Source organism: Drosophila obscura, unplaced genomic scaffold (assembly GCF_018151105.1).
Source record: "Drosophila obscura isolate BZ-5 IFL unplaced genomic scaffold, ASM1815110v1 contig_151, whole genome shotgun sequence".
Lineage (NCBI taxonomy): Eukaryota > Metazoa > Arthropoda > Insecta > Diptera > Drosophilidae > Drosophila > Drosophila obscura.
This window is the reverse complement of record NW_024542737.1, coordinates 881,926-901,619: the sequence shown is the minus strand read 5'-3', so window position 1 is coordinate 901,619 and position 19,694 is coordinate 881,926. Positions and strand designations below refer to the sequence as shown.

The 19,694-nt window shown below is 46.5% G+C and overlaps 4 protein-coding genes across 5 annotated transcripts; 1 reads left to right on the top strand and 3 right to left on the bottom strand.

Moving 5' to 3' along the window:
• Positions 1–105: 105 nt before the first annotated feature.
• On the bottom strand, positions 106–730 carry LOC111081534. Its single transcript, XM_041591866.1, has 2 exons — positions 659–730; positions 106–594 (listed from the first exon to the last, which is right to left on the bottom strand). The coding sequence occupies exons 1-2, from the start codon at positions 728–730 to the stop codon at positions 106–108; spliced, it is 561 nt and encodes a 186-aa protein (XP_041447800.1).
• A 219-nt stretch (positions 731–949) lies between these two features.
• Positions 950–2,729, bottom strand: LOC111075093 (beta-1,4-glucuronyltransferase 1). Its single transcript, XM_022368189.2, has 4 exons — positions 2,631–2,729; positions 1,567–2,567; positions 1,341–1,494; positions 950–1,272 (listed from the first exon to the last, which is right to left on the bottom strand). Exons 2-4 carry the CDS (start codon positions 2,322–2,324, stop codon positions 1,048–1,050), a joined length of 1,137 nt encoding a protein of 378 aa, XP_022223881.2. The 5' UTR covers positions 2,325–2,567; positions 2,631–2,729; the 3' UTR covers positions 950–1,047.
• A 449-nt stretch (positions 2,730–3,178) lies between these two features.
• Positions 3,179–9,767, top strand: LOC111075091 (helicase ARIP4). Of its 2 annotated transcripts, XM_041591811.1 has the most exons (7): positions 3,179–3,432; positions 4,327–7,301; positions 7,363–7,561; positions 7,625–8,372; positions 8,431–8,539; positions 8,601–8,834; positions 8,907–9,767. In XM_041591811.1, coding segments are annotated over exons 1-7 (5,007 nt in total). In that variant the 5' UTR covers positions 3,179–3,430; the 3' UTR covers positions 9,647–9,767. The 2 variants fall into 2 exon arrangements, with proteins under 2 accessions (XP_041447745.1, XP_041447746.1); XM_041591812.1 differs by lacking the exon at positions 3,179–3,432 and having other exon boundaries at positions 4,252–7,301.
• A 1,116-nt stretch (positions 9,768–10,883) lies between these two features.
• Positions 10,884–19,255, bottom strand: LOC111075073 (histone acetyltransferase KAT6A). The gene is given in 8 exon segments (XM_022368161.2): positions 10,884–12,208; positions 12,272–13,818; positions 13,820–16,155; positions 16,321–16,540; positions 16,596–17,638; positions 17,698–17,787; positions 17,850–18,717; positions 19,176–19,255. Coding segments are annotated over 7 exon segments (7,323 nt in total). The 5' UTR covers positions 18,713–18,717; positions 19,176–19,255; the 3' UTR covers positions 10,884–10,984.
• Positions 19,256–19,694: the final 439 nt, after the last annotated feature.

The following is a 19,694-nucleotide window of genomic DNA, read 5'->3' as shown; positions in this document are numbered from 1 at the left end:
GCTTTACCTCGCCCATTCGCGTGGATGAAGCACCACTCCCGCTCTCTGCATCACTATCTTCCTTGATCTTTTGTAATCATTGTTGAGACTTTATTTGCTGTATCCTTAAAAGGTCTTATCCTTAATGTCCACAATAATCTCAACCCCGCCGACCTGATCGTTGTTATCCAAGATATCCAACTTGGCCTTCATCAGTCCCCTGGGCAGGATGGCGGCCCAGTCTTTCGTGTTAAATAAAACATCTTTAATCCAATACGTACCGTTGGGAACCATAAACAAATTTCCGTCCTTGAAGTCAAAGCTCGTGTTGACGCCCGTTTGCAGTGAGTTCTTGATGTATTTGTGGTAATATGTTCGGATGACAGCACAGAAGGACCTGGCGGTCACCTCCATGGGCAATGGCTTGTATACCCCAATGCCCGAGCTTGAGTACAGCTCCAGCGTGAACTTGTGATGGTCATACAGATCCTCGAGGAACGTCAGAGTCCCATTGAGGCGGCGGTCTCGGCCAACGATTTTCAGATCGGTAACGACCACTCTTCCGGGGAAATTATTCGTAGCTATGTTGGTCAAGTAGTACGACTGTTCCCAGGCCTGTCATCGTTGGGTTGGAAGAGCATGGGAAAGTGGCCGAAGACAGGATACAGATGATACTCACGCTCACTGTCTGACACACCTCCAGCAGAGCCACTAAAACAGGCAGCATCCTCATGGAAATCTGTGGCAACATTTGAGCTTCGCTTCCACTTTGGCACTGTCCCCGGCATTGGATCGTTACAATTATTTATACACCATTTACACAAACTTTCGAATCAAATGAAACACCGAAGCGGAATTATTCCAGAATTAGATATCAGATGCCCGCCCAAATCATGCTGGCTGGGCCATTTTTCACTCGAACCTTCAATTAGAACTGCTCCGCACCCCACTAGATTTCAATCATTAATTACTTTTATTGGTAGTTTAGTTTACGTTCCATTAATTAGAAATTGTCTGTCCGACCCCTTCGATGTAGAACATTTCTGAGCTTCAAAATTTTCAACTAATTTATTTGATTAGGATTTGATTCTTCTTAGACTGTAGCAACAGGCGTGGATCATTTTTGTACCGCAAAAATATTTCGCTTTTAAAAACATCGAATTTCCTGCGATTCACATTGTTCTGCTGCTCTCGCCAGGCAGGTCTCGCCTGCTTCCTCTGAAGGCCCCAATGGCCAGTAAAAACAGGCGTCAATACATAGAACTGATATCCAGCAATATGCATTTCATACACCTGCAAAATGTTCATTGATTGATTTATTGTTTGAACACTAACATAAATCTATTTATATTGCTGCTTACCTGGGAATTCCTGGTGAACCCATAGCCTGTGAATCGTTCATCATGTGCCGGCGCACTGTCGATTGCTATATAAAATGGTTCATATAAAAATTCAAAGTTTGTAACGATGTGGCTTATGGAGACCTCCGTATCATTTGTAGTTGACGATAACCATCTGATATATGAGAATTGAAGCTTTATCAATAAGAAATGCTGCACTTAATTACTTTTACATAATAGTACCTACTTGGTAAAGTTTGTCGCGTACTGGTTGTAGATGAAGACTTTTTCGTGAAATGGTCTCGCCAGGCCCTTTTTCAGTAACCTCTGTAGGCCATACTTTGAGCGGGGAAATGAGGCTCGGACGTCTATCTCGAAAGTAGGTATTACGTATGCGCAGTTTTTTGAGCAATTGGCGGTTTTCAAGAACTGGTTGAGCAGAGGAACACTGTTCGTGCTGGGCACTATGTCGATGTCGGTGAGAAAGGTGTACTTTGTCTGGCAGCCTTTGCGGGCTAAGTTTCTCATGTGATTCTGAGGATAGGGATTCCTTTGTCGCCACTGCAAGCTTTTCAGACTCCGGAGTTTCAGCAAAGCCTTCAGCGTTCTATCTGGATACTGGCAGTCGAATTTTCCCCGCATATTGAACGAAATGGATACGAGTCGGGGCAGCTTTTCGTAGTCGGGTGGAGTCAACAAGTGGAATGTGGCGTTCTCCCTTATGTTTGGGAAACACAGCCGCATATATGTCACAAAGTATTGCAGGACAACAAATTCCTCGTGACTAGCACAGAAGACGGCCACCGACATCGGTCCGTGCCAGTTGGCCGCAACCTGGGGCAGGGAATTCAACCGCTCGACCGAAGTTTGAGTGGCGAGACAGACCAAGGATGACTCTGAGGAGGACTCCGTGTACTGTTCGCCCAGGAGAGCAAAGTCCTTGATCTTGTACAAATGCTGGCTATCCCACCGACCATACCTCAGATCAACATTGTCGAATGCCATCGCGGCCGTGTTGTTCGCAGTGAGCGAGCTGTCCAGTCCTGTGAGCGGCTGTATCAACGAAAAGGCAATATCTGGATGCTAGGGGCAGTCCACCGCGATGCGACTTCGAGCCGTTGGAGCGGCGTGCTCTGCTGTCTTGCAGTTCGTTGATGCATCTCCTGCTGGAGGATACACCTTAAACAGCCAGAATATGTTTATCAACAAAACCGCCAGTGCAATTTTTATCCAATTTGATATGTGGCACTGAGATGAAAGGGATGACATTACATTTAATGCATTGTTGAGCTAGCTGTGGCTTTTACTTACCATAGTTCTTTAATTTGTTTAAATTAAATGTTGGTGGAGAAAAAAAAACATTTGCTGTGTATTAAGGTGGAGAACTATCGATTGCACTAACGTCACTATCGATTTTAACAATTGTGCGCATGCGCGACTCGTCGTCAGCTTTTACAGCACTGTCAGTCATGCTTCGGAACTTATCTTCTTTTGGCCCGCTCTTTAAATTGGCCACGCCCCCCGGTTGTTCTTATTATAAAGAGTACGCCAGCTTTGATGGAACTTGTTTGATAGTTTCAACAATAAATAATATATTATTTTGGTATTTTATGAAGCTACATTTATTTCAATTATTATAATTTATAAGTAAATCAATAGTAAAAAATGAGAACAATTAAACTATATGTTTCCACACGAAAATAATACATTTATGTCCTATATTTATGTTCTGTTGCCATTCGTTTCGATATATTCACTTGCCGTCGCGTGTAGCAAGCTGTCATACAGACTGACCGTATATCAGGGCAAATCAGTATTCTATCTATGTAGAGTAATGTATATACATTATATACATATACACATATGAAAACAGTGAGAAAATACAATCGAAATTAAGATTTTAATAAAATATATTAAAGCATGTGCTAAATGCTACTCTTCCAACATGTATTGGACCCTATAAATTGTGAATCTCAACATCCTACAATAGAAAAAAACTGAATCTTTAAAAAGTGCATAAAGAAAAACATCCATATGTATGCACTAACAATAATTAAGAACCTGTGTTGTTAAATCGTTCATCTTAAATCAAATTCGCCGGCTGTATGTAAATGTATGTATGGTAGTGAATGCAATTATCCTTATTTATTTACATATATGTATGTATGTAGTTCTTTTAATTTGTGAAGAAAAAAAACCCACGTTCATGCCCGTTTGTAATTTAATTTGTGTGTATTCGTATGATTGTGTTTAATAATGTTCACCATAAAAAGTCGCTGTATACATACATATGTACATACATGCAATGGTATATAAGAGCTAATGATTCCATTCCGGTTACGATTTCTGTATGCATGCATGTACATGCATGCCATTGTATGTAATATGTACATGCATACATACAAATGTATGTATGTGCTTGGTGTCCAAAGCAAATAGCAGATTATTTCGGCTTTAAGTCATAGCTGCCATAGAACTTTCAGTGTCCAGGACGTATTTACATGTACCTTTAATATGCCGAGTTAAATGTATGCAATTATATGGCTGTATTGACTGAGCACGTCATGGCCTGTATGTACATATCATTTTAATGCCGCTGAAGAGTTGTAATACGCCTTCTTCTGATGTAAGACCACATTCTCATGGCTGTTAACAGTGAAGTGTAAGCGGTGATGTATGTATGCCTACATACACATATAAATATGTATGTAATTACACTTGCTTTTACATACATACATGCATGCATGCCTACATACACATGTATGCATGTAATTTAACTAATATGATTCTGACCCAAGATCTACTTGCATTAACCACACATGCATACGTACATACATATGTAGGTATTTATGTACGTATGGAATAATACAAATCTAATTTAAATATGTCATGTTTATTTACAACCCTTTGTTTCTCACATATCAAATATATTCGTCATCCGTCATTTCCAAGCAATTTAATTCGATTAAAAAATTCCAATTGACGGATCCCTTCCATTTCTTTGCAGGGATACGTCATCATCACAAATAAACATGGAGGACCTAAATCCCAATTATTCGGGCGCTCATCGATTGCAGAACCCAGAGGCATGGCCCAATGTACATGAATTTCATCCATCGCTTATGTTTCCGGATGACCCGAGGCGGTATTTTCACAATCCCCCACCAGTCGATGCCATCGATGGATCGCTCATGCCTGCCAAGATGCCGATGCCGGAGATGAATACAGACATCAACATTAACATCCCTAACCCGAACATGAACCTAAATCCGAATCCGAATCCGATTGTGGAAAACACATCCTCCGATAAAACAAAAATCCCCCATTCAGGGATCGCCATCCCACAGGAAGTGGGGAAGAATACTACAGCAGTACCTCACGGCCACAAGCGAAAGAACTCTGTGCAAGATAAAGAGGAGAGCACGAATAAGAAAATCGGCCTAAATCTAACGGCTGCCGAGGAGAAGAAGAACCTTCTCCATCTCAGGAAGAACATTAGGGATGTGATGAACGAGAACAATCTGGACACAACCACGCTGGCGGCCCAGAAGGAGGAGGCCGAACGCTTGGCTCGCGTTGCTGGTCAACAGAAGTCAATGCGCGAAATCCAGAAGCAAGTTGTCCATAAGCAATTCTTTCGCATATTGCAGCTGGACGAGAGCGATGGAATTGAGAGCTGTTCCGTGTCCAACCACGTGAACGTCAACATGAACGTCAACGCTAACGATACGCCCGTTGAGTTTCCCGAAGAGGAAATCGTGTCGGACACATTTGATGAGACGAACAGTAGTTTAAGCTGTAGCATCGAGGACGTGCTAAATAAGGAGGCCAGCAGCGTGGAGCCGTCAGGGGAAGTGGTGACCATTGATGACAGTTCGGATGACGACTGCATACTCCTGTCGGAGGAAGAGGAGGAGGAGGAGGAAGAGGAGGACTTGAATGAGTCGGACGATGCCCATAACAGTGGCATGCATGTCAAGGATTTGTATAATGTTCCTGATGAAAACGGACAGGTAGTGGTCAATATTGCGCATCCCGAGGGCGAGGAGACCTTGTACTTGGCCCCACAAATAGCCAAGGTGATAAAACCGCACCAGATCGGAGGCGTTCGCTTCTTGTACGACAACATCATTGAATCGACACGAAGGTTCAACAAATCCAGCGGCTTCGGATGCATTCTTGCCCATTCCATGGGTCTGGGCAAGACGTTGCAAGTTGTCTCCTTCTGTGATATTTTTCTAAGACACACCTCCGCCAAGACGGTGCTCTGTGTAATGCCCATCAACACGCTGCAGAATTGGTTGAGCGAGTTCAATATGTGGGTGCCCCGCTACACTGCCGATCCGAATGTTCGTCCGCGCAAATTCGACATTTATGTGCTGAACGATCAGCAGAAGACACTCACGGCGCGCGCGAAAGTTATCTTGAATTGGGTTCAGGAGGGCGGCGTTCTGCTGATTGGATACGAATTGTTTCGACTCTTGGCCCTGAAGCTGGTGAGAACTCGCAAGCGGAAGGGCGCCAACGCCTACAGGGCCGATGGCCACGATGCCAGCAGTGATCTTATGAACCGAGTTTTCGAAGCACTCGTTAAGCCCGGTCCAGATCTAGTTATATGTGACGAGGGGCATAGGATCAAGAACTCCCATGCGGGCATATCTCTGGCTCTAAAGCAAATAAGGACACGTCGCCGCATTGTACTTACCGGCTACCCCTTGCAGAATAACCTACTTGAGTACTGGTGCATGGTGGATTTTGTGCGACCAAACTATTTGGGAACCCGCACAGAGTTTTGCAACATGTTTGAGCGGCCCATCCAGAACGGGCAGTGCGTGGACTCCACCCCAGACGATATCAAACTGATGAGATACAGAGCGCATGTTCTGCACTCCCTGCTGCTGGGCTTCGTGCAGCGGCGTTCCCACAAGGTTTTGCAGATCACGCTGCCCCAGAAGCACGAATATGTTGTCCTGGTGAAAATGACATCGTTCCAGCGGAAGCTATACGACACCTTTATGACTGATGTGGTGCGAAAGAAGGCATTCCCCAATCCCCTGAAGGCCTTCGCTGTTTGTTGTAAGATTTGGAACCACCCGGATGTATTGTACAACTTTCTAAAGAAATGTGAGACTGACTTAGATTTAGAAATCGACGAAGAGCTTTCGAAGAGCGCTCCCACTCCCACAACCACAGACTCCAATCAAGAAATCAATCCTTCCTCGAACATGGCCCCATCGCCGTCCCCTCTCTGCGAGAAGAAGAGCAACGAATCCACTGAGGTGGCCAACGAAAATGAAGGCCTGTTCAATATGCCTCCGGTAGCTTCCGAACTGAATACCAAATATTTAGACAAAAGCTGCAGCAGCCCCAACCTAGCCTATGGGGAACCCCTTAATTATGGGTCGTTCGGTTCGGAAACCATCGGGAAGAACAACTATTGGATGGAGTCAAGCTGTCCCATCCTGTCCAAGCCGGCCTGTGTTGAGGTGATAAAACAGACGGATACGCACATGACGAAGGGCTTTGAAAGTATTACGGGATCTTCTGAAATTGTGGATCTCGACACAAATGAGATAAAAACAGTCGAAACGAATATCCAATCATCGTCATGTACCAACAATCAGATGGACATTGAGGCCCTCAATGCCCTCAAGCCAAGTGGTGGATGTGGTGTCGTCCCGGGCCTAAAGAACGTTGGCATTGGCTTTGAGGCAAATAAAAAGCTGTTGAAGACCAAACGTAACGATGAATTCTCGTGTTCATGGGCAGTCGACCTCATGAGAAATTATGTAGCTGGCCAAATTGAGAATTCGCCCAAAATGGAGATATTCTTTTGTATCCTGAAGGAGAGCATGCAGTTCGGCGATCGTATATTGCTGTTTAGCCAATCCCTTTTAACATTGAACATACTCGAGGGCTATCTGAAGACCAGTTACGTGCCCGGCACCAACCATTTTTGGGCCAGACATTTCTCATACTTTCGTGAGTGCTTCGCAGAATAAATATCACCTTTTTATCAAACCTAATTAATGATTGATTGCAGGTCTGGATGGGTCCACCTCCTCGCAGGACAGGGAGCGGCTAGTCAATGAATTCAATGCAAATAGTCAGGTGAAGCTGTTTCTAATCTCGACGAGGGCTGGCTCATTGGGCATCAATCTTACTGGTGCAAATCGAGTTATCATTTTCGATGCCAGTTGGAATCCCTGCCACGACACGCAAGCTGTATATAGGATTTATAGGTAAGTAGAACGAAGAAAAGAGCCATACAGCCAATCAAATAATAATCGATTAACTCGTTTTAGATATGGACAGACAAAGCCATGCTATGTGTATAGAATTGTAATGGACAAATGCCTGGAGAAGAAGATATACGATAGGCAAATCAAGAAGCAAGGCATGTCTGATCGAATTGTCGACGAATGCAATCCCGAGGCACATCTCTCCATGAAGGAGATAACCAACTTGTGCCACGACTATGACTCTGATGATGAGGCCGTGGACGCGCCGAAAAATCCAACGCCAACGGAGGAGCCATCAAAGGAGCTAATCAAGCCGAAAGATGAGCCAGAAGCGATACCAGAAGAAGAACAGAAGACGGCTATTCAAGCGGATGAGAAAGCACTGTCAGCAGCAGAGGAGCCAATAAAGCCAAAGGAGGAGAAAATAGAGCCAGCAGATGCAGATGGGGCAGCAATAGTTGAGTCTGAAGCACAGAATGGCACTTGTGAGGACTCTCCACCCAAAAAGGAAAAGGAAAATGATAAAGCAGAAACCCCGATCCCGATCCCCCATGTGCATGTGGACCCCATCATCAATACCCTTCTTGAGCTCCACAGGCATTGTGTGACTAAAGAGCCATTCTTGCACGACAGCCTGCTGGTGGATCAAAAGGATAGAAAATTGTCGCAGGCCGAGAAGAGACAGGCTCATCGCAGTTACGAGCTGGAAAAGAAGGCTGCCGTTAATCAAAAGTTTGCCTATGCTCCCGTGAAAACGCATTACAAGATTGTGAATAACGATGGGACTATTGTATCCCGACCAATTGCACCGGTAAGTACTTAATACACTAAATAATTCTAATATAATTTATGTAAATAATCGAATTCAGGTAAAGTCAACCACTTCTGTGTCTGCTGGAGGACGCACAACTCGTTGGATTCCAGCAGATGTGTGGCAAAGGCAGGGAATGACGGCACAGGAAATGACATTGCCACTTGGTATGTGATTTCATTTGAATTACCCCATGGAATTCCCCTAATAATTGCATTTATTTTCAAGATGTTGTCATACCCACAAACTCGTCGGACAAGGCCAATATTATTCTGAAGGCTGGCCAACGGGTGATGGTTTTGAAGTCCACCAAAGGCATCTACATGCAGTTGGACAGTGGAAAAATAATAGCTATAAGGACTACGGCTAAAAATGAATCAGAAAAGCCGAACAAGGACGATGTAATTGACATAACATCCGATTGTGACACAGATATAGCGAAGCCACGAACACCTGAGCAAGGTATGACCTTTCCCGAGTACAATTATCAAAATTCATTTAATTTGATTTGTTTTTATGATGTATGTATTACAGAAACTGCTAAGGATTTAACCACTGATGATGAGCCACATATCGTGAAGAATAAGGAATGCACACAAACGACAACTTCAAGCCGGTTAGACATGTCCTCGAAAGAAAGAAAACAACCCACAGAGAATCTACAACAATTTAAGCCACAAACGCAACCAAATAATACTTTAGCCGCCCCCCCTCAAGTGGGTCCGAATCCACATCAGATGCCTTGTGACTTGAACTTTCCGCAACAGCCGCAGGGGCAGCCACAGGCGCAGTCGCAGCAACAACAGCAGCAGCCATACAAACATCAGACTCATTTACCTGCAGGCAGCGAAGGCTACAACAGTGCCAATCCAGTTCAGCCGAATGTGACACTACCGCATCCGCACCCGGCTATTCCGAACGGAACAGAGACACCAGAAAGTTCATATTTCCAAGCCAAGCACTTTCAGCACTCATATCCTCCCCAGTACTACGATTACTATGACAATAAGCACAAGGCCACACCGCCAGCATCCGGCGGGTATCACATTAACAACTACACCTCCTATGGAAACTTGAATTTCTCACCCTACCATTCCAACCTGCACCCATCGACAGGCTATATCGGTGGGCCGTCGTCATATGTCAACTCAAATGTATTTCCCAGACCACATTGGAGTTCGGTTGTAAATACTCCAGCGTCAAATGAGTCTATTCGACAGCCCTCGTACATCGGGAGCACTACTTACCCAATCAACGAGTGGTCGTCGCAATAACGAATGTAAATAAATGTTGCTCCCATTTATCTGTGTCCAGTTAAGGGCGAAGAGGCCGCCGCCGCCACTCCTCAAACTTAATTTTAATACAACAAAAAAGAAGGCTCTTTTTGTTTTCTTTTTTTATGGCGTAGGTTCTGTGTTCTTTTAGTTACACTCAAAGAGCAACAATGTTTTTTATTAGTTTAAGAATCTGTTCTGTTCGAAACCATTAGAAAAACTGCCTGCAAACATCATTGTATCATTAGATTAGACAATTATTCAGATCATCATTACTGATCGCTAAACCAAACCGAAATGCTTCCTAATCCTATTATTGTATGTATGATTAACCAGACTTTAAGCTGTCAGGCGTCAGTTTCTACTTTGTCGCTTTGGGTGTGAGCTCTTGACTGGACACACAGATGGAGGTCGGGGGCTTTATTCCTTACCGTTAAGGTTATTTTTCATTTAAGTTATTTATTACAATATTATAGTGAATTCCCTTTAAATGGATAACATTAATTTATACATTTTCATTATGAAAAGAAGCAAACGAAACATGAATAAATATTCTTATCTTAGATTTTAACATAGTCTTTACACAACTCGTTCTAACCAAGTCTATGTAATTTAGAAACCCATATATATGTATGTATGGGATAGTAAAACTCATTCGAGCAAACATTCGAAGATTGGTCTCTCTTTGGCTACGGGTAGTGTGTGTAGTGCCCATACCCATACCCTACCACTACTCTGCCCCGAACTAAATAATACAACAAAACACACAAAAACACATTCGAAAACATAAACAAGCTTTGATTAAAAAAATGTTAGCTGTAAGAAATAAAATAATGGTATACAGAAACATGTGTGTAGATCTCACTTCCCTTCCTTATTCCCTATTACTACAATGTATAGCCAGAGCAACAAGGCCCTCACGTTGCACTTGATTTATTTTGTATTCTTACGGTTCCATGAGAATCGGTTATATTTTTGATTATTATTATTGCAAGTCCTTGATCTTGGTGATCTTCAATAGAGTCAAGTGCATTCATTCGCATGGGACGTGCGCCGATGTTTCCTTAATCAACAGGAGTGTTATCACTACCTGTTCAGGTGATATCTCAAATGAAAATGCCCTGTCGCTTCTTCTCCCGATAATATTTATCTTCTCCAAAAGCCTTTATTCTTATCCTCCCGGCCTTACGAATATAAAAATTCGATTATTAGATGCCAAAGTAAAAGCTCTTTTGGATTGGTTTTATTAATTGACAATATATATTTAAGGTTTATTTACAGCACACATTTCTATAGGAATTATAGTCAATACAATAATATATAAAATGTGTGAACCCATTACCTGCGAATGGAGCCGTTGAGAGGTAAATAGGGAGAATACGTTGGATACATCGGATTGGATTGTGAGGGTCTCTGCAACACACATGCATCTTGGTACTGAGATTGCATATTCATGACGCCCATTTGCATCGGTATCTGGGAGTTGGGATACTCACCCCCCGAACTGTAGCCGCCGGTGGGGGACTGCTGCGGCGACATCCTGTAGCTGTTGATCGCTCCATAGGAAGCCATCAGATTGGGACTGATGTGGACATTGGTGGTGCGATTGTTTGTGCTGCTCATCGGCGCCGAGGTGTGCTGCACGGGTGCGGACGGTGTGTTCCGCGTGTTTCGGCTGGAGTTCTGCGTGGACGCAATCGGGGCAATGTTCATGTTGCCGGGATAGTACTTGTGGTACTGCAGCGGTGCCACCTGCGTCTGCAGCATGTTGGGTGGCGTGGAAATGTTCCTGTTCTGCATCAGCAGGTGGGGGGGCGGGGTCATTGAGTTGGGTGGAATCGGGTGATGCGGTGACGGCGCTAGATTCACTTGGGCCCCCGGCGACGTATTGCATGGCTGGCTCTCTAGGCAATTCGTGAGCTGTTGCAGCTTCGAGAGACTGCACAGATTGCCCGCCAGAGAGGAGCCGCCACTAGTGCCGCTAGTGCCACTGCTGTTCGAACCCGATATGGACTCTTGAGTTGCCTGCCTCTGGTCGTTGTTGTTGTTGTTGGCTCCAGCAGATGGCGGCCCCAACGAACTGGACACAGGCACCCGGGGTGCATTCTCGCTGGCGGGCATGTTGTTTTGCAAGTAAAAATTGTTGACGGCGCACGCCGATGACGGCTGCTCGATCCGCTGATGGCTGTTCGCCAGCGGATGCACCGAACTGTTGAGCGACATTCTCTGCTGGATGACCGCGGGTGGCATGCCCACAATGTCGTAGTTCGAGGGATTTGTCGCAAAGTTCTGACTGATCTGTGGAATCGGTACATAGTCCAGTGGCTGCATATTCTGCTGGTGTCCGTGCTGCGAGAACTGCAGGTTGTGCAACGACTCCTGGTGCGACTTTGGAATATTTGAAGTGGCGCCCTGCGGAATCTGGTGATGCGCATTCGTCGTTGTGGTTGCCGCAGACGAGTTTTTGGCGTCCCGCTGCTGGGCACCATTGCCACTGCGTATTTGCTTGGGTGTGGTGGCTCGATGCGACGGTGTTGGTGAACTAACATTGGCATTATCCGCCTGCAAGACAATAAAATAGAGATTAGAACTGCTGCAAAGCTACTGTATTTGCCATAGCATTACCTGAGTATTCAACTTCCTGGTCTGATGCTGATGTTGCTGCTGCTGCTGCTGCTGGGCATTGCCCAGCAAACTGATGTTCGGTGATCCCTCGGGAGCTAAATTCATGTTCAGGTTGTTCTGTTGCTGCATGTGCGAGTTCTGGATGGACATATGCATGGGCGTGGTGACTGGCTGGTTCTGCATGGAGCAGTCCGAGTACTGCCTGTGCGGCTGGTGCATATGCACGTTGGACGTGGCGGCCTGGATGTTGTCGGTGCCGTGGTTAATGGCGCTGCCAATGTTGGGCGGTGTGTCCATATTTATCTGGGCATTGATGCCGCAGTCGTAGTGCTGCTGCTGCTGCTGTTGTTGCTGTTGCTGCTGCTGCTGCATTCCTGCATTCGCCGACGCCTCCGGGCTGTAAACCATATTTGGATTGACCTCGGATTGCCCGGGCACTTGCAGGCTCGAATGTTGCGGAGCCGCGTGAATGTTCGGGTGACCAATTTTGATTTTACCCTCGCGCGAAATGACTGGAGCTGCGTTGACGCCGTGATCGAGCTTCTGTTTGGGAGCCGCGGACCCCCCCGCCTGTGGATTAACCGAGTTCGGCAACAGAGCCGACGCTTCAGCCTGGTTGGGATTGGGATTGGCATTGGGATTGCCCTGTCGCTGCACCGCGTTCTGGGCATTAGCCAGAGACTTCATTTGCTGCGCCTGCTCGGGCGAGGGCTTGAACATCTTCTGCTGCGGGGCACATTTCTGGTTGTAGATCGCTGCCTGATTGTTCACGCCATACTCGTTGCAGCTGCTGTGGCCATGCGCTGCCTCCTCGCGGGAGCTGCTCACCACATTCCCGCTGGACATAAGCTTGGGATGCTCCTCCTTCTTGCCCGTGCCCTTCCGCTCCAGCTTGTGCTTCTCCTTGGCTTGGTGGATCTGGTGGTGCGTGGCTGCGTGGTGCATGGCCAGGTGGTTGGCGGACTGGTACAGATTCTGGGTTAGGTTGTGCGTGTAGGCCATGGTCGTGGCCAGGTCCTTCTGGAACTGCTTCTGGCCCTTCTGCGTGGCCGAATCCAAATGGAGATTGTAGCTGTAGTAGTCCCACTGCCAGTACTGCGAGGTGTGGTGGTAGTTGGGCATCTGGTTGATGTTGAACTGACTGGGGATCGGGTTCTGTAGCTGTGTGTGCTCTGGTATCCCCTTCAGCTGTAACTTCTCCCGCACTACGGGCACTACGTTCGAGGGAGCAGGAGCAGGAGCGGGAGCGGGGGGTCCTCGTGCGCTCGATTTGTCCTCCTCCTTCACTTGTACCATGGCGTGTTCTGGCTTCAGCGCTTCCCTTTCGGGAACCGCTTTCATCTTGGCACTGTCAAACTTCCTTTCTGCGGCATAGGCCTGGTGGACTTCTGGCTTTACCACAGGCGTCTCTTGCACGGGCTTCTTCAACGGCTTCTCCTTGATATCCCCATTGTCCTTGCCCATAAGGTGATCACTCTTTTCCCATGGTGTGGGGCTCATTGAATGCCTGTGCTTGGGTCTGCGGCTGTGGCTGGGGCTGAACCTGTGACTGGGCCTGGGCGTGTAGATGTGGCTGTGGCTTTGGCGGGTCCACATAGGAATGTGCAGCCTCTGCCCTCTGGTTGGCGTTCGCATTGGCAGGTGCTGGATGTGTGGGGACCACCACATCGAATCTTTTCACTTCCATCGGTTTCTGCGTCACAGGGACCGGGACCTCGGGTATCATTACAGGAGCGATTTCCTTGGTTTTTTCATGAGACACTGCCACTGGCACTGGCACTGCCGCTGCTGGCTGTACCGGCGGCAGAAGTTCCGTGAACACAGATGACTCTGGTTTCAGGCAGCTCATGTCCAGTTTCGGTTTCTTTTCTTCAGCCATGCACACGGGATTACCAGACTTCTCCTGCACAGCCAGAGGCTGCTGTGGTGCCACAGGAGGTTCTTCTTTTTTCTCCACAGGGCTACTATGAATGACAGGACTCTTGGGTTTAACGATGTTCAGCTCAGGAGCAGCTGGAGCTGCAGCTACAGCTACAGCTGGAGTTTCAGGCTGCAGTAGTTTATGTTCCTTGACATCGGCCTCTTTTCTTGGTTCGATTGCGTTTTCTGTTGGCTTTTGCGTTGCGCTATACTTGACTTCGCTCTCACTGTTCACATTGTAGGACGCCACATCGGAGAATACTGTCTTTTTAGTTTTCTTAGCCACGGCATCTAGGACCTGCTCGTTTATGCTGCCGTTGCCTTCGGCCTCGCTCTTTTCAGACTCGCATGCTTTGGCAGCGACCTCAGTGTTGGGCATTTTCATCGACTCTTCGTTGGCTGCCTCCTTTCTGGGTGCTGGAGCTGATGCTGAAGCTGGATCTGCAGTTGGAGCTGCTACTGCGTCTGTGGCTTCTGTGAACTGCGACTCCTCGGATCGTTTTCCATTGGACTGCTTGCCCCTCAGTTTGGGTACGATATTGACCGGCTTGTCGGTGTGATCGGCCTTTTCAGCCTGACTTCTGCAGACTTCCTTGGAGGGTGGCTCTTCCAAAGTGGAAGATTCAGCCTCCACTGCGGGATCCGCTGCAGGGGTCGTCTCTGGCTCGCAGCTCTGTCCCAACGACAGGCTCTGGTCGGCACTATTGTCCAGCTGCCGCTCGAAATGCTTGCGCTTGTTTGTGTGCGGAATCATTACGCCGTCGTTACGCTTGGCCAATCTCTGGGCCCGTTTGGTCAAGTGCTCGGAAAGCTCGTTGGAATTCTTTGAGGACTTGCAATCGGAAGAGTCCGAGTTGTCGCCAAAGGAGTGTTCGTCCGCCGCCGCTTGCTGTTCCAGAGCCTGTTTAATCTTCTTTCCCACGCTCGTGGCCAGCTTGGACAACTCCTCACTGGAGCGGCGCTTTCGCGGGTTCTCCCTCTGCTCTTCTAGCCTTTCGCCGCTGCGGTTTTTGATGTGCTCGTCGCCACTGACAGCTGGACTCGCTCCTGGCTTCGCAGTGGTAATACTTTGTTTGGTCACGACTTTAGTGTCGGGAGAAGGGAGCTCCTTCTCTTTGTATTCGGACCTCTGCAACAGCTGGTTGTTCAAGTACTCCCGATTGGAGATCGGCTTGATGATATTGGGCAACTTGGAGACGGACAACAGGGGACTCCAGCGCAGGCAGTCGGCCTCGATGAGTATGCGCGTCCTACTGTTCGCCATTCTATTGTTGTGGGCCAGGACCTTCTTCCAATCGATTCTCACGTTTATCTGATACCGAATGTCGCCATCGTTCTTCCTCAGTTTGATGAAGTTCAGCAGCTCGAACGCCAACGCAATGTCCGATATGGCTAGGCCCGTTTTGATGGCAATGTCCTTGAAAGTGATCTTCGACTGATTGCGATACTTGTACAGATACTCGAGGACCACAGACTTCCAGTATGAAAAGTACGAGAGACGCCCCAAATCCGAGAGCGGCTTCTCGGGGGTTCCCAGCTGACCCTCCTCGCGACTCAGCAAATAGCTAAAGTCAATCAGGAATCGGCCGTATCCCTGCCTTTGGTACTGCGGCATGGTCAGGATGCAGGAGACATTGTACTTTTGCGTGCAGTGCTTCTCCTTCGAAAAGTAGCCAACCAGATGGCAGCCGCTCTGGTCGTTTTTCGTTAGGATATAGAACAGAAAGGGCTCCACGTCGTAGTAGAGCGTCTTGTGGTCCAGAAAGAACTTGGCCAGCAGGCACAGGTTCTGGCAATATATCTTGTTCACATTGCCATCCACCTCGAACACCGAGATATTCCCCTGGCGAAATATCTCAGTGCCAGGCGGCTGCTTCCAGATGCACTTGTTCTGGTGCCTGTCCAGCACAGACCGACTCTTCGTGTACTTCAAACAGAATTCGCACAGAAACAGTTTAATGAGCCTGCAAGAGATGGAAAAGATCCAAATGTTTAGTAATTTGATTTGTATTTGGCGCCTAACTAGAATGTAGTTACATGCGATATGTAGATAAACATACAAACATACGTATAATTGTAGTCGAAGGTATCGGGGGACTTTAATGGCTCAAACAAAATTGGATATATACCTGGCATACTCCTGCGGAAACGGGCTGGAATACCATGTCTCAATGTCCCACTTGCCGATCTGAATAGATTTGGGACTGAGCGTGTGCTGTCCCTGCTTCTGCTGGGCCACGTCAGTCATCTTCTGGCAGTTGTTGGACATCTGGACAACGGCTTTGTGGAGCACTTCCTGATACAGATCAACATCCACGGGATTAACGCATGGCGGTAGCGGCTGATTCTCTATAGATAATAGTTATTAATGGATGGAATAGTTATTGGCCTTTCAGTTAATTACCAAATGGATTCGTACGCTTCAGGTTTTCCGTGCACATATCTTCAGAATCTGGATTGGTTTTTCCTTCGCTTTTTGTGTCTCTGCAACGATCGATTTTCGCCATCATTTGACACTTTAATACAGTCTCCTCTGTGAGGTATGGAATGTCCTCCTCCTCTTCCCGTTTCTCGTACGATTTACCAACATCGAGAGGCATCGACTTCAGGGGCACAATCTTTTTCCTCTGCAAGTTTCCCGATGATTTTGAATCTGCCTTATCGGCTGTCGAAGCCATTGTCGAGTTCATTGGCCCGGCACCCTTCGTTGGCCTGGCGAGTGGCGATGCAGCTGCTGCTGCTGAATAGCCTCCTGTGTCTGCCATTTGCTTGGCATAGTTGATGCCTTTGGCACCAACACTGTTCTTCGATTTCACAAATATGTCAATTGGGTTCTTGGCAACTGCTGCGAATCCCCAATTCTCATTCGCCACTTCATTGCTTTCCGGCGAACTCAGGCGTTCACTGGCGCCGCCGGCATTCAGCTTGCAATTGTTCTGTTTATCATTCTCGAATAGCTTCCCCTTTAGCGTGCTCCGATCGGTGTCATAGTCCTCGTCGTCGTTCTCATCATCGCATTCCGAACTGTCGCTGGAACTTTCGCTCGAGTCCGAGTCTGAGCTCGAGGAAGTGCATGAATCCGAGCTGGTGCTCTCATCCTGATCATTGTCGTTCCTGTTCCTGTCATCGTCCTCATCGTCATCGTCCTCACTGTCACTGGAGGAGCTAGTCGACGATAGATCGGAGAATGTGCGCTTTCGCGTCTCCTGGCTGGCTTGGATGTAGCCTCCCTGTAGTATTTGTGACTTCCTTTGCTTCGAGGGGAACTCGAATTGATCCTCACTTATGTTTAATTTCCTGGCATTCAGACCAGACCCAGACAGTTTCCTTCTCTGTCCATTGCCATCATTATAGACGCAAAGTTTCGAGGTTGAGGGACTCTCGGCGTTTCCCTCCCTTTTGATTATCTGTCGCTTGCTGAAGGCGACTCTATCGTACGATGATAGCCTGAAAATAAACATATTAGAATGCAAATATAGCTTAGAATTTGCTTTATCGTAGCTTACTTCTCATTCCCATCCTCCATTTTGATCTTTGTGGCATCCTTTTTCAATAGTTTTGGATTCTCAATGCTTTGCTTTGAGCAAGTCTTACATCTGAAACAGAACGTTCATTAATGTCAGTGCAATATACGGAACGAGAGAGGTGTAGAGTGTACCTGTAGGGATGCTTGGGTTTCTTGTCGGGTATCGTGTCGAGACACGTCAGGTGAAAGTGATCCTTGCAGACAAAACACTGCAAGAGACAGGGTCCACGGTTGCGCATCTTGCAGACAGCGCAATCGGCGCAGCTCTGACAGTCCCACAGGGTTCCCTTGGTGACCAGCATGTAGAGCAGCACATACGACTGCGACTTGCATCTGCCGGCAATGTTTGCGCATGTGGTGTGCAGCGAGATGCCACACTGCTTGCAGGAGCTCAGGGGCTCTGGAATGCCATTGAGGTTTTTCTGAGAGTTTCCGGAGCAGTGGGTGCAAGTGTCTTCTCCCTTAATGACCACATCCGTCTGTGGGACACACTTTCGTGGCGTGGTCAGGGACTTGCCCTTTTTGTAGAGTTTACCCTCCTGCAGCAGAAAGCCAGAGTCCACGGCCTTCTTGATAGACGCCTTTATTACCGTCTTAAAGTCGACATTGGGCGATAGGTCGATGCAGTTGAATTTCTGAATGTAGTTCTCGATGCTCTTCAATGTGGATCCCTCGCACTCGCCCAGATCGTGCACCGCTTTGGCCACCAGTTTGCAAAGGTTGGTGTTCTTGTCCACTTTGACCCGACGCTTGGCCATGGGCGCTTTGTACGAGTGCAAGCCCTTGTTGTAGACCTTAATCACGGCTCCCGAGTCCACAGCCTTCTCCAGCTTTTCGGCCACGATGTCCTCATGAAACTTGTGATGCGTGCCAATGGCCTGGCATATCCTCTGAACGGATGGCCTCTGTTTCTGGGACCTGATCTTAGATATCGCATCCAAAATCCACTGTATCCACGTCTCCATGCCGATATCGTGTGCCGACTCCCTCATCATGTTCACTGAAGAAGAGTACATACATATGTATATAAGAAAACAAATTTGTATTAACTCGGGGAGTTGCGGTATTTTTAAAATAATTTGCGTGCGCACATTTGAATATGCAAATTGGTTTTCAAGTTCCGGGTAGACCGATCTAAAACAGCGTTCATTTCACTTTATTTTCTGTTTATACTTGTACTCTTTTAAACAGGTACATCATATATAATGCAGATAATCGTAAACGCATTATTCAATTTCAGCAATAACATCAGATTTGATTTTTTATAATGCTTGCATGCAAATTGTATGTATCACTTTGCACAAAACTAACTCCCACTAGTGGAAATACATATGTATTTACTTTGCATATGTATGCAATTATGATGTGTACGTACATTTAAAATTCAAATATTTGGGAAACAAATTGATAGTATATCGCGGACGATAAATATATCTTAGCTCCTAAGAAAGCGCTAACCACTGCATGTATTTCCAGGCATTTAATATGTTGTAACTAAATCAATTATTAATTTTTAATGAAGTTTGATCGCCACTGAGTATTAGAACACACACACACACATACATAATAATATGTGTATAACTCTTTGTAGGGCTTTACATACATTTTTCGATAACACCGACTGCGATATGTAATTTGGCAAGACGTTGGAACAAAGAAATGAAACACGAATATGTATACGGCTACCAGATCAATTTAGTTTGTGCTTGTTTAATAAATAGCTTTATCACATGAGAAATTTAAACCTACTTGCCAAATGGGATGACAACATTTTTGAAAACGGCGAGCACCTAAACATCAAGAACGGATCGTTTTGGTTAAAAACGCAAGACAAAAGACCCTCGACTGCATATTGCGTACGACGATCCGGACAACGACGTCTACTGCAAGACTTTGCATGTGGATATATATGGTTTCCTTCCTTATGGTTTTTAAGCCGATTGTGTTAGTGTCCCGACACGACTGCGAAGGCGAGGG

Bases quoted from the DNA above. Each gene is read 5' to 3' on its own strand.
- LOC111081534 (XM_041591866.1), bottom strand. From the start codon at position 730: ATGTTGCCACAGATTTCCATGAGGATGCTGCCTGTTTTAGTGGCTCTG. The intron at 595-658 runs GTGAGTATCATC...CAACGATGACAG, and splicing joins AGGTGTGTCAGACAGTGAGC to GCCTGGGAACAGTCGTACTA.
- LOC111075093 (XM_022368189.2), bottom strand. From the start codon at position 2,324: ATGGCATTCGACAATGTTGATCTGAGGTATGGTCGGTGGGATAGCCAG. The intron at 1,495-1,566 runs GTAGGTACTATT...CTCATATATCAG, and splicing joins TACGCGACAAACTTTACCAA to ATGGTTATCGTCAACTACAA. The intron at 1,273-1,340 runs GTAAGCAGCAAT...AACATTTTGCAG, and splicing joins GGTTCACCAGGAATTCCCAG to GTGTATGAAATGCATATTGC.
- LOC111075091 (XM_041591811.1), top strand. The intron at 7,302-7,362 runs GTGAGTGCTTCG...GATTGATTGCAG, and splicing joins CAGACATTTCTCATACTTTC to GTCTGGATGGGTCCACCTCC. The intron at 8,540-8,600 runs GTATGTGATTTC...TTTATTTTCAAG, and splicing joins GGAAATGACATTGCCACTTG to ATGTTGTCATACCCACAAAC.